Source organism: Nicotiana attenuata, chromosome 5, assembly GCF_001879085.1.
Source record: "Nicotiana attenuata strain UT chromosome 5, NIATTr2, whole genome shotgun sequence".
NCBI classification, from domain to species: domain Eukaryota; kingdom Viridiplantae; phylum Streptophyta; class Magnoliopsida; order Solanales; family Solanaceae; genus Nicotiana; species Nicotiana attenuata.
In genome coordinates this window covers 25557563-25570985 of record NC_031993.1, presented here as the reverse complement: position 1 = coordinate 25570985, position 13423 = coordinate 25557563, and the positions used below count along the sequence as shown (strand labels likewise).

The 13423-nt window shown below is 37.6% G+C and overlaps 1 protein-coding gene across 1 annotated transcript; it reads right to left on the bottom strand.

Moving 5' to 3' along the window:
• LOC109225536 (centromere/kinetochore protein zw10 homolog) lies at positions 378 to 12993 on the bottom strand. The gene is made up of 14 exons (XM_019390240.1): positions 12366 to 12993; positions 9600 to 9737; positions 9306 to 9476; positions 8733 to 8894; positions 6276 to 6509; positions 6045 to 6194; positions 4381 to 4473; positions 3984 to 4079; positions 2605 to 2733; positions 2039 to 2116; positions 1790 to 1948; positions 1408 to 1558; positions 1239 to 1321; positions 378 to 989 (listed from the first exon to the last, which is right to left on the bottom strand). The coding sequence occupies exons 1-14, from the start codon at positions 12927 to 12929 to the stop codon at positions 906 to 908; spliced, it is 2292 nt and encodes a 763-aa protein (XP_019245785.1). The 5' UTR covers positions 12930 to 12993; the 3' UTR covers positions 378 to 905.

The window sequence follows — 13423 nt, the reverse complement described above, 5'->3', positions numbered from 1 at the left end:
ACCCAAAAAAAACCCGGAAAAAATCGAGAGTGAAAAACCCGAGTTTTATTGGTTTGGTTTGATAATTGCAAAATCCGAACCAACCCGATCTATGTACACCCTACTTATAACCTATAGGCTTTACATTTAACACTCATGATTTCCTAATCTGTATGCGCGCACTCTGGTAACTGCATTCTTTTTCCAGTACATGTACCGACGTAACTAATGTCACCAAGTTTAGGCATATTCTTTGCCCTTCAATTGAAATCAGAAGATGTCCATGGTTTTTGTTACAACTTTATGACTGTTAGGCCACACTCTTGGTGCCCCTCATAGGTATTACTTACTCTAAATGGGTGCGACATGCACATAGTTGCAGTGTTTCAGCACCCACATTCAAAATTTGACATATTCAGAATGATGAACAAATCTTATGCTTACAAAGAAGAAAGAATTTACAAGTGACTGAAAGAACTTACTTAAATCTAACAGCCCAAAAGAAACAGCGGTAAGATGAGAGCATCCTTTCACATTACAGTTGCTAAATTGAGAAACTACAGTCCAACTCTAGTTCTCATCAACTCAATGAATCTAAAATGTGTCATTTGTCTGTCAGTTTTATGCTATGCTCATATTCTCGCCCTTGTTTAGTCTTTTCAAATGAAAGTAGACGTAAAATGAACCAATTTACATTTCACATGAAGACCCTAACATGTACATTCTCTGATTTGAACTACCAAACCTCAGCAGAATACATAAAAGAGAGCTTTTCTTTGAATATCGCTTAGAATCATTGGACATAGAAGGCTCCTGAAGCGGGGAAAAAAACTGATAGCTTACTTTATCGAGGTTAAGAGAGATCTGACACAGGTAAACTCCTAGCTGTAGCAACCAAAAAGCTAACTGTAACTGTAACTGAAAGCTCAGTAACATATACTTTCTATTCTCCGTAAGCACTCTTTCCGCAGAGGTGAATCTGCAAATATGGCTCTGATAAAGTCTTCAACCTGTAAAACCAACTAGCTAATGAATATGACATGATAATTCAAGAAAAAGATAAGAGACCCAAAATGCACCAAACAAGACACTGCTTTAGGCCGATAGTTAGCAAATTACAGATTGTGTTACAGTTCTTTCTTTCTTTAGGATGTTCTGCTAAAGATCCTCATTCTAGCTGCGAAGCACAGTGCACACAACCCAACCAAATATATTACCTTGTAACTAGCTTAATTAATGTCTGGTTTCTTTATACATACCTCTGTTTGCGTAAAACCGCAGTTGACAAGTTCACCGGCTTCCCAAGCTTCAGTAACGGATTTCAGAGGCATGTCCAGAAGATCTATTCACATTGTCCAACGGAAAAAAAAAATGGTAAGGTTGAGAATCATTTCCTTCTGGAATAAGCACTTCCAACAATGGGAATACCTGCTAGCTTGCGTAATTTCCGGAGAGATGGTATAAGATCATCAAGAGTTTGTGTAGGAGACTCCTGCAACTTTCCTGACTGGTTGATAACCACTACAGAGTCCAACAAAGAAGACAGATTCTCGAATAGCAGATGAATCAGCCTTTGGAGCTGTAAACAAACAAATCATCCCATAAGGTCAAAGAATTGTAAGAAACCGCTTGCTTTTTTTTTTTTTGGATGAAGAACTGAAGGAAAAAGAAAAATAGCAGGCAGTCTTCATCCTTAAAAAAAGTAGCAGACAGTAATCTGGTAACTTATTCCTGCACACAATTCGATGGCTTAATACATGCAGAGTCCGGAGCTTCCTGGTCAAATAACAGAAAAACTTTTGGTCCTCACCTGCAATGTTTCTTCTGCAGCAATATCATCTAGAAGGAGGATATCATTTGCTATTCTAGAAAAGACTGCCTCCAGCACCATGCTCATACTTCTCTTGTAGGCAGAAGGTAGGAGTAAATGGTGCCATATAATATATACTTTCTCAAGTATGAAAATCACCTGCAAGGAAATGCTTAAGCCCTATTGTTAGGATTAAATATTTAATGTAAAAACCATTTCCAGCAGGAAGTACAAATCCCTAAACTGTACCTGGTCAATGCTCAACTTAGCAGATTCATATTGCTTCATTTGGTGAGTATTTTGAAATCCATCAGCCCCATCGATAGCCTAGAATCACGTCATTGCCAGCAAATATAATCACTGAGATTAGGAGTGGCAAACGGGCGGGTCGGGTCGGATATGGTTCGGGTCGAAAGCGGATAATAAAAACGGGTAAATTATCCGACCCGGCCCATATTTAATACGGATAAAAAAGGGTATTCTTTTTATCCATGACTTCTTGCATATGATCACTTTTTGAAGAATTCTTAGTCTCCCTAACTTGAGTAACCCCCAATTTGAGGCTTTACAAATGTAAAAGTTAGACCCATTTGTTATCCATTGGTTACCCACTGGTTATCCATTTTCTAAATGGATAATATGGTTCTTATCCACATTTGACCCGTTTTTAAATAGTTCATCATCCAACCCATTTTATAATGGATAATATGGGTGGATAACTGTTTTCTTTGAACCATTTTGCCACCTCTAGCTGAGATGTATACAACTTGTAGGAAACCAAAATGTGCTTGTGTAAGGTCTGGGGGAAAAGTTACCTGTTTTAGGTTATAAATGACAAGTTTAATTTGTCTTCGTAAAACTTCTTCTGCAAGCAGCTGGAATCTTGGAGCCAAATCCGCAAAAACAACAAGTTCCTTTATTGAAGCTGGAAAGTCTGAGCGATACTGAAACAATTTACTGTCAGCTTTAACCAATAATGAAAAGAAAGAGCAGATGGAAACACAAGTGCGAAAATACTAGTAGTACAACCAAGAAAGAGGTGGAAGCTTGAGATTTAATGCCTTTCAATTCTTCAATAACTATGTTGTTGCTGTTGCTCATGTCATATTCAAACCATAAATGGTGCAAAGTTAATTAGCATTAGAAAACCCATGGTTAGTATGTGCATGCAAAGGAAAAAGCTTAGGCTCTCTACCTCAGCCAAGCTAAATATCGTAGAACTTGGGGAACTTCACTTCTTAATTATGCTATAGTATCCAAAGTAATGAATGCAAACAACGTTTGCCATAGATCTATGCAGTTATTATTGGATCACCCATCACACCTGTATCATACAGTGCTAATTTTTTCTCGAGAAAGGAAAAAAGAAAGCGCACTGTATCACAGTGCTAGTTTTTGAAAGACCAAATATGTCCTCTGGAACTCTCTTTACCCATAAAAAACCCTAGGGTGCTCTCGTGGAGAATCAGAAATGGCTGGGTTCAGAACAGAAGGTCATGCTGGAAGACACACCATTACCTTGGAAAATCATTATTCATAAAGTAAAAAGATTTTATTGAAAGTTTGGGCAGAAACAGCCTTATATAAGAAGTATACCACAAAGTAGAAAACCTACCAAAATAGATGGTTTTCTAAGAGTGACAAACAATATTTTAAACATAAAGGAAACCTCATGGGAGCACCAAATACAAACAAGGGAAAGAGGCTATTCCTCGACCTTGTAAGATCATGTAAAGATACGGCGTTGTTTTTTTTTTTTTGCTCCTATACTAAAATTAAATGAAAGTTTACCATATATTATATGTCACAAAAAGTCAAGACATGGCATTTTAACTAAATCCAACTTTTAAAATCCTTTTTTTTTTTTTTTGAAACTAACAAGATAAGTGGGTGCCAAGTTAAGAGTAAAGAAAGCATATTTCTTATTTTTCTCCTGACCACATCAATTCATACTGGACACCTAATTCGGATCTATGTTGCGCGGACTCTCCAAAATGTAGCCGCACCCGTATCGGATCCTTCAAAAATGCACTACTTTTGGAGGATCCGACACGTATCCTGCCACATTTTCGGAGAGTCCGAGCAACATAGATTCGGATTCTAGGATTATTTTTTGCTTGCAGTAGGACATGCAAAACCAGAGCAAATTAAATCAACTAAAACAGAATGAAGATATTTCTCCATCCATGCTTACCTCAAATGCAAGTCCAAGAATCTCCTGAGATAGATAGTGACAATCATTGTGAATAAGAACGGCAGAATGGTTGATGGAATCAAGCTGCCTTTCGAACTTTCCAAGTCAAAACAAGGGGAGGAAACCAGAAAAAGAAAAAAAGAATAACCATTAAAAATATAGGAATTATGATCATGAAAAAGGCACAAAAAACAGACACCAAACTGCCCTTTCCCTGAAGGCTCAAAAGGTTGTAATAAAGAAAGAAAAAAGAAACATTTTTTTGAGAAGAAGAAAAAGAAACATTTTGCTAGATGCATTCACATATGTGCAGGAGATTGAAAAAGGTCGGATAGAAAGGAAAAGCGTGTGCTGCACAGGTAAGCTTCTTTATGATGCAGCTCTCTTTAGCAGTTACCTTGACAGGTATGACAGCTTCATAAAGAAGTAGAGAATCCCTAGCAGCATGATAGAATTCCAATCCCACTCTAGGAGATGACAAGCAGACATCCTGCATGATCGGACCATTTTCCACAGGGGTCATCAGATGAAAGCATGTGCGAGAAAGTACAAGGTAAAATAAAAAAGTAAGAATGGGCAGAAGAGCCAGAGAAGCAAGACTAGTAAAATTTCTTCAACTGATGACTATCAAAGATAAAAGACATGCAAAATATATTCCATTGGTTTCAGCTGATTCTGCAGCTTAAAAACACACTGTAGCCTTCATCCATTAAACAAAGGACTTGCACATCACAAACAATTGAAATATGAACACATTATACAAAAGTTAGTATACTTTTGGGTTTTGTTTTACTAAAATGTTTAATCAATGTTATTGAGGTCAATTACCCTGTTGAAGACATAAACAAGTAAATATAAGTGTGTTCTCTCTAACAGCTTAAACTTTTATATAAGATGGTCCCACACTTCAACATAGTATCAAAGCAGGCAGAGGTCCTGGTTTCAAGTCTCAGCACCACCTATTATAAAAAGAATTTTCACATGCTTGACCCTGGAAAAGACTTGAGGGGGCATGTAGAAGACATAATTAAGTAAAAAAAGTGTGCTCTCTATAACCGCTTAAACTTTTAGATAAGATGGCCACACACTTCAACAACCCCAATTTTCACCATGCACTCCCTACACAGTGATCAAGACTTCAGGCGAACAATTCTTTTGGAAGAACATGCCTTCGATGACAAAATTCAGTAAAACACGGTACTAAAAATGCCTCCTAGTTAATGACATTGCTTTGGCAATTACTGAAAAGGCATTTCTTAAGTTCAAAACACAGCAAGCATAATCAATCAGAGCTGGCGGAAATATTTCGATCTCTGCAAGATAGCTGATGGGGCACAACTGTTCTTTCTTTGCTCATACAGGAAAGGGGGAAAGAAAATAAAAGAAAGAACACTGTTAACTCATGCAAGGGAGCCTGTCACAGCTAATTTGGGATTATAATGAGATTAACCCTGGACTTCATTGAGTTGATAGTGGACAATAACTTCTTTTTTTAGATAACCAAGAAATCTGCAAGGGTCAGTGGCTCACTCTTCGAAACTCGTGGATAATGGACCTGCCCCTCTAACTTTCTCCACTTAAATAACAGGATTTTATACAGCAGGGTTCAAACCCGTGACGCGCCTAATCCACATCACGCGTTTTGCTCTTACCACTAGACCAAAGCCTTGGGGCTGGACAATAACATCTTAAGTATCAATGCTATTCGACTTAACCTCTCACATCAAAATTTCAACGCTCCTATATTTCATTCAGTAATACTGGAATAGAAGCTAAATATAAAGCACCTTTATTTGGTAAGTCAATTCAGAGGCATCCATATTAAGATACTTCATGATACTAAAGGATGTACATTAATAGTGAAGACAAGTTGATAACCTAATTATTACATGAAAAATGCAGAAAATAAAGCCAAAAGAAGTAAGCAAACCTTGGCCCTATGAGTTGGCTAAAAAGGGAAAGTAAAGGAGAAAGATGGGAGAGAGGTGAAAGTAAAACAATTTGGTTGTACCCACATGTAAACAAAACTCTGTATGATTTTTTAAGCTTCAGTGAACTGACCTTGAGTGTTCCGTGAACTAACTTCATTAGACCTGAAGCTGCTTCGGACACCACACATCTCTCAGATGTAAAAAGCAAATCAATAACAAGGTCACATGAACTTTCAGCCTTTTTATCATACTTAACTTTAGAGCGTCTCCTGGTACCATCCTGCAGAAAGAGCTCTACAGCACATTCAAAAGCTAAAACATTGACAATTCAAAATGCAAAAGTATAACACTTTGTACTTACTTCTGGAAGGCGGAAGTCAGAGTGTAAAAGTAGATTTCTAGCCTTGGCCAAAATCTCAACCTTCTTCCTGGATGCAAAATGGACCTCCACGTTATCAGCGAATTTGCTCAATCTGTCATCCTTGCCATCAGAGGAAGCAATGAACATCAACTCCTTTAAACTTTCCTCAAAGTCAGATGTGCATTTTATGATTTTCTGGAAGTCGGCCAGTTTGGAAGCATCATCAGGCACGTTCTGAAACAAGAAAGATCAAAATTGTGAATTCAACAATAAGATATACCTATCATTAACTTGTATTTTTTTTTCTCAAAAAAAAAAAAAAGAAGAAGATATACCTAGCATCTAATAAAACATAGTCAACAATGAGAATTAGGAATCCTAATCAGCTGTTTTCTTTATCAAGTGCAATCCAAAAGAATAAAAACCAGTAACATCTGATGCTTCATCAGTCTGATAAAGCACAGTGCTAGTTGTCGCAATATTCCTAAGATATACTAAGGAAAAGAGAAGAATCCACACAAGCATGCCACTAAAACACTTGATTCTTCAAACTGGTTCTTAACTGCATTTCTAAGTATATCTGACCTAAGTTGCTCCGACACGGCAGTTTAGGTGCCGCATCCGTGTCGACATGACACTAGTATGGGTGTGGTTATGGGATCCGTGCCGGATCTGGTCAAATAATTTTGGGTACTTTGACCCCGATGGATGAAAAAATTCTAGACGAGTTACAATATGATTCCCGACATCAGAACCAAAACTAGGGTAAATTTGAAGAAAATATCATACCTTATCTAGAAAATTAATCCTTCACTTATCTACAGCTTGAGAATAAAAAAGAAATCCATACTTTACAAGGTATACGTAAGTATTCCACAAAATTTCTCATAATTTAGAGATATTTTTATCTTTTTGAATTATTTTTATCCAGATCCCCACACCAGTATGCATACTAGGATCTGTATCCCGAATCTTAGATTTTACATCTCAAAGATCCGACCTCTAGATGTGTCCAAGAAACATAGTGGGCGTTTGGACATAAGAATTGTAAAATTCCAAAAAAAATAAAAATATTTCAAGTGAAAATGGTATTTGAAAATTAGAGTTGTGTTTGGACATGAATATTATTTTGGGTTGTTTTTTGAAGTTTTGTGAGTGATTTGAGTTTGGAATTTTTCAAATTTTTGAAGAATTCCAAAATTCATCTTCAAGTGAAAATTGAAAATTTATGGCCAAACACTGATTTCGGAGAAAATTGAAAATTTTTCGGAAAAAAGTGAAACTTTTTTTTTTTTGTCCAAACGGGCTCTTAGTCTCTGACAAAGTCAGAGCTAGAACTATTGGTCACACCATATATCACATGGACTCGGCTAAGGGTACAGATCTCATAAAGGTATAAGTGCCTACTAGGCGTAACCGCAGCATTTTGCTAGTTCATTTGTGAAATTTTTACGATTTGCACGAAGTACCATCTCTCCCATTCAACATGGGTACGTCAATGCAAATGAAGGACCCATGTAACATAGGTCACACCAACATCTTTCTTCCCCTTTGGAGATGAAATGGAACTGAAAATAATTTCTACTTAACCAAATATGATATGAAAAGCATATATCAGAGGCATCGTTAAATTATCAAATCAATAAAGGAGAAAAAGTACTAAAGCAACTCAAACGTTCTATGCTTTCTATACCAGAATGACATGGAAAATTTCAATTCATTGAGATAAATGTTGCAGCTCTCGTCAAATGGTCCAACTGAATTGGAAGAGTTGAAATGAATTAAGAAATACGGAATTAAGGATATCATCTGAATTCAGAGATAGTAGCACTAATGAGATAATCTTTTCTTCCGATAAGTAAAGTTATAATGAAGTACTTTTTTTATTTTTTATGAAGTTAGAAGACTAATGAAGTACTTATGCCCATTGGATCAAACTTTCATGGAAAAACAGATAATTTACCTTCAGCCAAAACAGGATTCAGCAAATTGACCGAAGTAGAGCCGTATGCATTGGCTCATATTCTTAGATTTCTTCAGAGTAATTCGTAGCTACTTTATCTAAATCCATCTAGTAAAGATCTCTTTTAACAATATATATCTTTAAATAACTGTCACAAAAAAATCTTTTGAAAAGTCAGTGAATCAAATGGCACCCAAAAATTGCCACAATTACCTATCCTTTCATCCAATACAAAGAGCCACCTACCTTGCTTCTACATGAAAGGGTGAAGTACCCAAACTAACACATCAATTGATATATTTAGTGTTTAGTAATAAGAGTACTAGCATCTGCAGGGATATATAAAAAGTTAACAGTTCATTATAAACAATTTCCAGTGAAGGATCTCAACAATATCAAAGCATTCATAGTTAGCACAGAGGAAAGATGGCTTCTAATAATTCAGATTGCAAAGAGCGCCCCCTATGTTAAGGCACAAGGACATTGAATTGGACCTTGGAGAGGAAGTTGGATATTATCAAATCTGACATCCTTGGCCATGTTAATCTTCCAAAGCAAAGCATCCATGTACTATTTCCAAAGCACAAGGATTTACTAATAAACTTGACGATATCAACAAGAACAGAGTACATGCTACCACCATCCATACTGTCAACCTGCATGTTGAGACAGGAACTGGGTTACTATGAATTTTACTAATTAAAACCTTAGTGCCAATTAGAGTCCTCTTTTACGTCAAAGCATAAGGGGGTGGAACATCATTTTATAGGCAAAGCAAATTGGATTCTTCAACTTATAGAACAAAAATTAACGTAATAAACCCAAAAACAGGTTAAAAGTAGTTTGAAGAACTCACAACCATGTCCAAGTAAGTGGATTATGTTATCGGTTATCCAGACAAAACAAATTTAACTTTTGAAAAAATATTCAGTTCTTCTCAGAATGTCAAAGAAATTGAGCTCTCTCAAAATAAAACATGTTTGTTCAAATTGAACTGATGCTTTTGCATAAACAGACATGTATGACTAGCCAAGACGAAGAACTGCAGTATCGGCATCAAACATTACATTTGGGTCAGCAGATGGAAGTATCTTCAGATTTGCCTCGGCACCATTCCCAGACTCCTGATTAGTCTCTTCCACCACAATAGTTGATCTAAAACTCACCACTGGCGCGATTACATGTTTAATCATCAAATCTGCTACTTTCGCCAGCCCATAATCCATAATACCAACTGCCTAAAAACGTTAAAATAAGACTAAAAGTTAATCACATTTGCTCTAAGATTTACCAGAAATATTAATATATTCCAGAGTCACCCTCAGATAAAGTGAAAAGGGAGAGGCATAGTTCAAACTCACATCCATCGCTTTTAAAACTATTTGGAGCTCAATCCCATCAATGCCTTTGATGTTCGACTGATGCTTCAGGTGAACTGTGTTATTTTCTTGCTCAAACCACACTGCATTGTCCATACATCGCAAAAGCACCTCTTGCATCTACACACCCAAATCCAATTCCTCTAAACAAGAATCACAGAAACTAAATAAAGATCACCAGTATATCATCTTCTGTCAACCCCCCACCCCACAAAAAACTCCCAAAACACATAATTACAAAACAAACACAGGAAACACACAGACATACACATTACCCAAAAAAAAAATGATTAGTGACATTACAAAAAAAATTTCAGCAATGTCTTGGCTAGTTTCCTTCACATATATAGCTCATTAACAAACTCATTGCGAAAGCGAGGAAAAAGAGAGCAGCAAGACTGATCTGGAAACTGACAAATTTAAAGCAGTTTCCTTGCTGCCACATCTAGATGTTACAAGAAACAGAAAATACAACTGCACCAGACTGGACATAGAGAAGATCTGACAAACTGCTTATATTTTTTATAAGGTGGATAAACTGCTTATATATCATCAATCAACTGTGCCTCAATGCTAAACTACGTGGTGTCGGCTATAAGAATCCTTCGGAACACTTCCTACCTATTCAGAACTATTTCAAAATTAAAAATCGAAATCACTCTCCTTACTCAATCTCATACAAATTACTACTTCAAAATGAAAAGACTAACCTTTAATACATCTCAATAATTTAATCGATAAACTAGCTTCAATTCACAAACTAGTTAGTCACACTCTCTATTCAGGCCCATTTCTTTCCAATGTATCTCCATACGGACATCAAAATCCCTACTCCAGAATAAAAAGACTACTTCTTTTATAATAATTGTCTCAATATATTTTCATTTTCAGTAAAAAGACTTCATTTATTATCTGTCTCAATCCAAAATTGCAATAATTATCGGGGTATCAAGCTGCTTAGCCATACTATGAAAGTCTGGGAGAGAGTGGCAGAGCTAAGGGCGAGGAGGAGGGTGTCTATTTCCGAGAACCAGTTTGGGTTTATGCCGGGGCGTTCGACTACAGAAGTCATCCACCTTGTTAGCAGATTGATGGAGCAGTATTGGGAGAGAAAGAAGGACTTGCATATGGTATTCATAGACTTAAAAAAGGCGCACGATAAAGTTGAGGTTTTGTGGAGATGTTTGGAGGCTAAAGGTGTACATGTTGCCTACATTAGGTTGATTAAGGACATGTATGATGGAGTAAAGACCTGAGTGAAGACGGTAGGTTTACACTCGGACCATTTTCCGGTTAAGATGGGGTTGCATCAGAGGTGGGCACTCAGCCCTTTTTTGTTTGCTGTGGTGATGGACGTACTAACGGGCCACATCCAAGGGGAGGTGCCGTGGTGCATGCTATTTGCAGATGATATTGTATTGATTGACAAGAGGCGAGATGGTGTAAAAGCGCAAGCGCAACTAGAGGTCTGAAGGCAAACTCTGGAATCTAAAGGTTTTACGTTGAGCAGGACCAAGACAGAATACTTGGAGTGCAAGTTCAGTGGCGAGACTCAAGGGGGGAAGGGGAGGTGAGGCTGGACTCGCAGGTCATTCCTAGGAGAAGGAGTTTTAAGTACCTTAGGTCTATTATTCAGGGGATAGGGAGAATGAAGATGTCACACACCGTATTGGGGCGGGATGGATGAAATTAAGACTCGCTTTCAGTGTTTTGTGTGACAAGAAGGTACCACCGAAACTTAAGGGTAAATTCTATCGAGTGGTGGTCAGACCAACGATATTGTATGGGGCTGAGTGTTGGCTAGTCAAGATCGCTCATGTCCAGAAGATGAAGGTAGCAGAGATGAGGATGCTGAGATGGTGTGCGGGCACACCAGGTTAGATAGAATCAGAAATGAGGTTATTCGCGACAAGGTGGGTGTGATCCCTATTGAGGACAAGATGCGGAAAACGCGGCTTAGGTGGTTTGGTCATGTGAGGAGGAGGAGCACAAACGCCCCGGTGAGGAGGTGTGAGAGGTTGATATTGGAGGGCCTACGGAGAGTTAGAGGTAGGCCAAAAAAGAGGTGGAGAGAGGTGATTAGGCAAGACATGCGCAGCTTCAGCTGACCAAGGACAATCCTCGACCATTGATAGGAAGGTATGGAGGTCGAGGATTAGGGTAGTAGAGTAGATAGTCTAGAGTGTTCATAACAGTAGTATTGGCACGCAGTCTCGCTTTCTATAGGTAGTAGGTTTTTATGACTAACCGTTGTTTTCTTTCATCGTTGATTAACTTACTATCTTGTTATTTTTATTCTGCTTTTATATGGCTTTTTGGTCCTGTCTCTTCCTGTCTATATTTTCATTAATGTGGTGCTCATGCTTTCCTGAGCCAAGGGTCTATTGGAAACAGCCTCTCTATCCTCACAAGGTAGGGGTAAGGTCTGCGTACACACTACCCTCCCCAGACCCCACAGTGTGGCATAATGTTGGGTATGTTGTTGTTGTTGTTATTATCTGTCTCAACATATTTTCAGTAAAAAGCCCAAATATTCCACCAAACACCCTATAACAATAACAATGACAACTCACAAATGAGCCTCAATCCCAAAATAGTTGTTTAGCTATAAGAATCACCAATTTCTAAAACCAAAGCTTAAGATGTTTCACAAAAAACATAACAGAGAAAAGAATTTAAGCAAATTCATTTCCTTTAATCATCTTAACAATCAGACAATCATACACAAAAACAATATATAAATATTACCTCCTCAAAACACTCAGTCCACTCATCCTTTAACAATCCGTAAACCAAAGGCTGCCTCTCCTCAAACGCCGTCGATTTATCACTACTCGTTACCAACACTGCCTTTAACTCCCTTAACGCTTCCGCCGCTTGCTCAACTCTCCCTACCTTAATCTCCTCCTTCACAAACCTGAGTTTATCACTCAATTCCAATATCACAGCAAGTAAACCTAACAATTCCCTCTTTTCCTTCAACTCTCTGTTTCTTATCACAATGTCATCAATTACGGCTTTGGTTTCTACTTCAACTGGATGATCCGAGATGAGCTGGATCAAATTGGATACTTCAGAAGAAAGATGTTCGGATCTCGAAACGACGTCGGAGCACTGGGAGAAGAGTGTGGAGAAATCGGAGTAATGTGAGAGAATGTATTGCCGGACTTTGGATTTTATATCGATGGAACGAACTTGTAGACGGTCCATGAGAAGACGGAGATCCGGGGCGGATAACGGCGAAGTTACATCGTCGATGTCTGGTGATGAGAGTAGATCGCGAACGTCGATTGAATTGAACAGGACATCCATGGCTCGCCGGGAAACCCTCTCTCTTCCTCTCTACAATGTAGAGTGATCTGTAAATGTGACCCGTCCAACCGGTTCCGGTATTCTTTCCGTTTTTCTTTTTATACTATTAGTTGTACTCGCGCTCGGGTCAGTATTAAAAAATATTAATTAAATTAAATTATGATCGGACTTGTTCGATCCTATTAGATTGTATTGCTTTAATAAAATTTAATTGTCATCTTACTTGTCAATACGATATACCCAATAATGAAATCTCTATTAAATCAAAGGTATTAGTGAATATTTTTTTTATTATATTAACCAATATTTAGTATTCGCTTTCTTTTTGTCATATATGAGAAGATTTATAATTTATTACTATTGAAATATTTTTTTATTTTAAATTTTATTTTGTCTCTTACAAGGTTAGAAAGGAGACTCACCTCATTCCGAAGTTCCATAACCGTTATTCCATGCCCTTCCGAAAACTCAAATCGATGCACATTGCTCCAAAA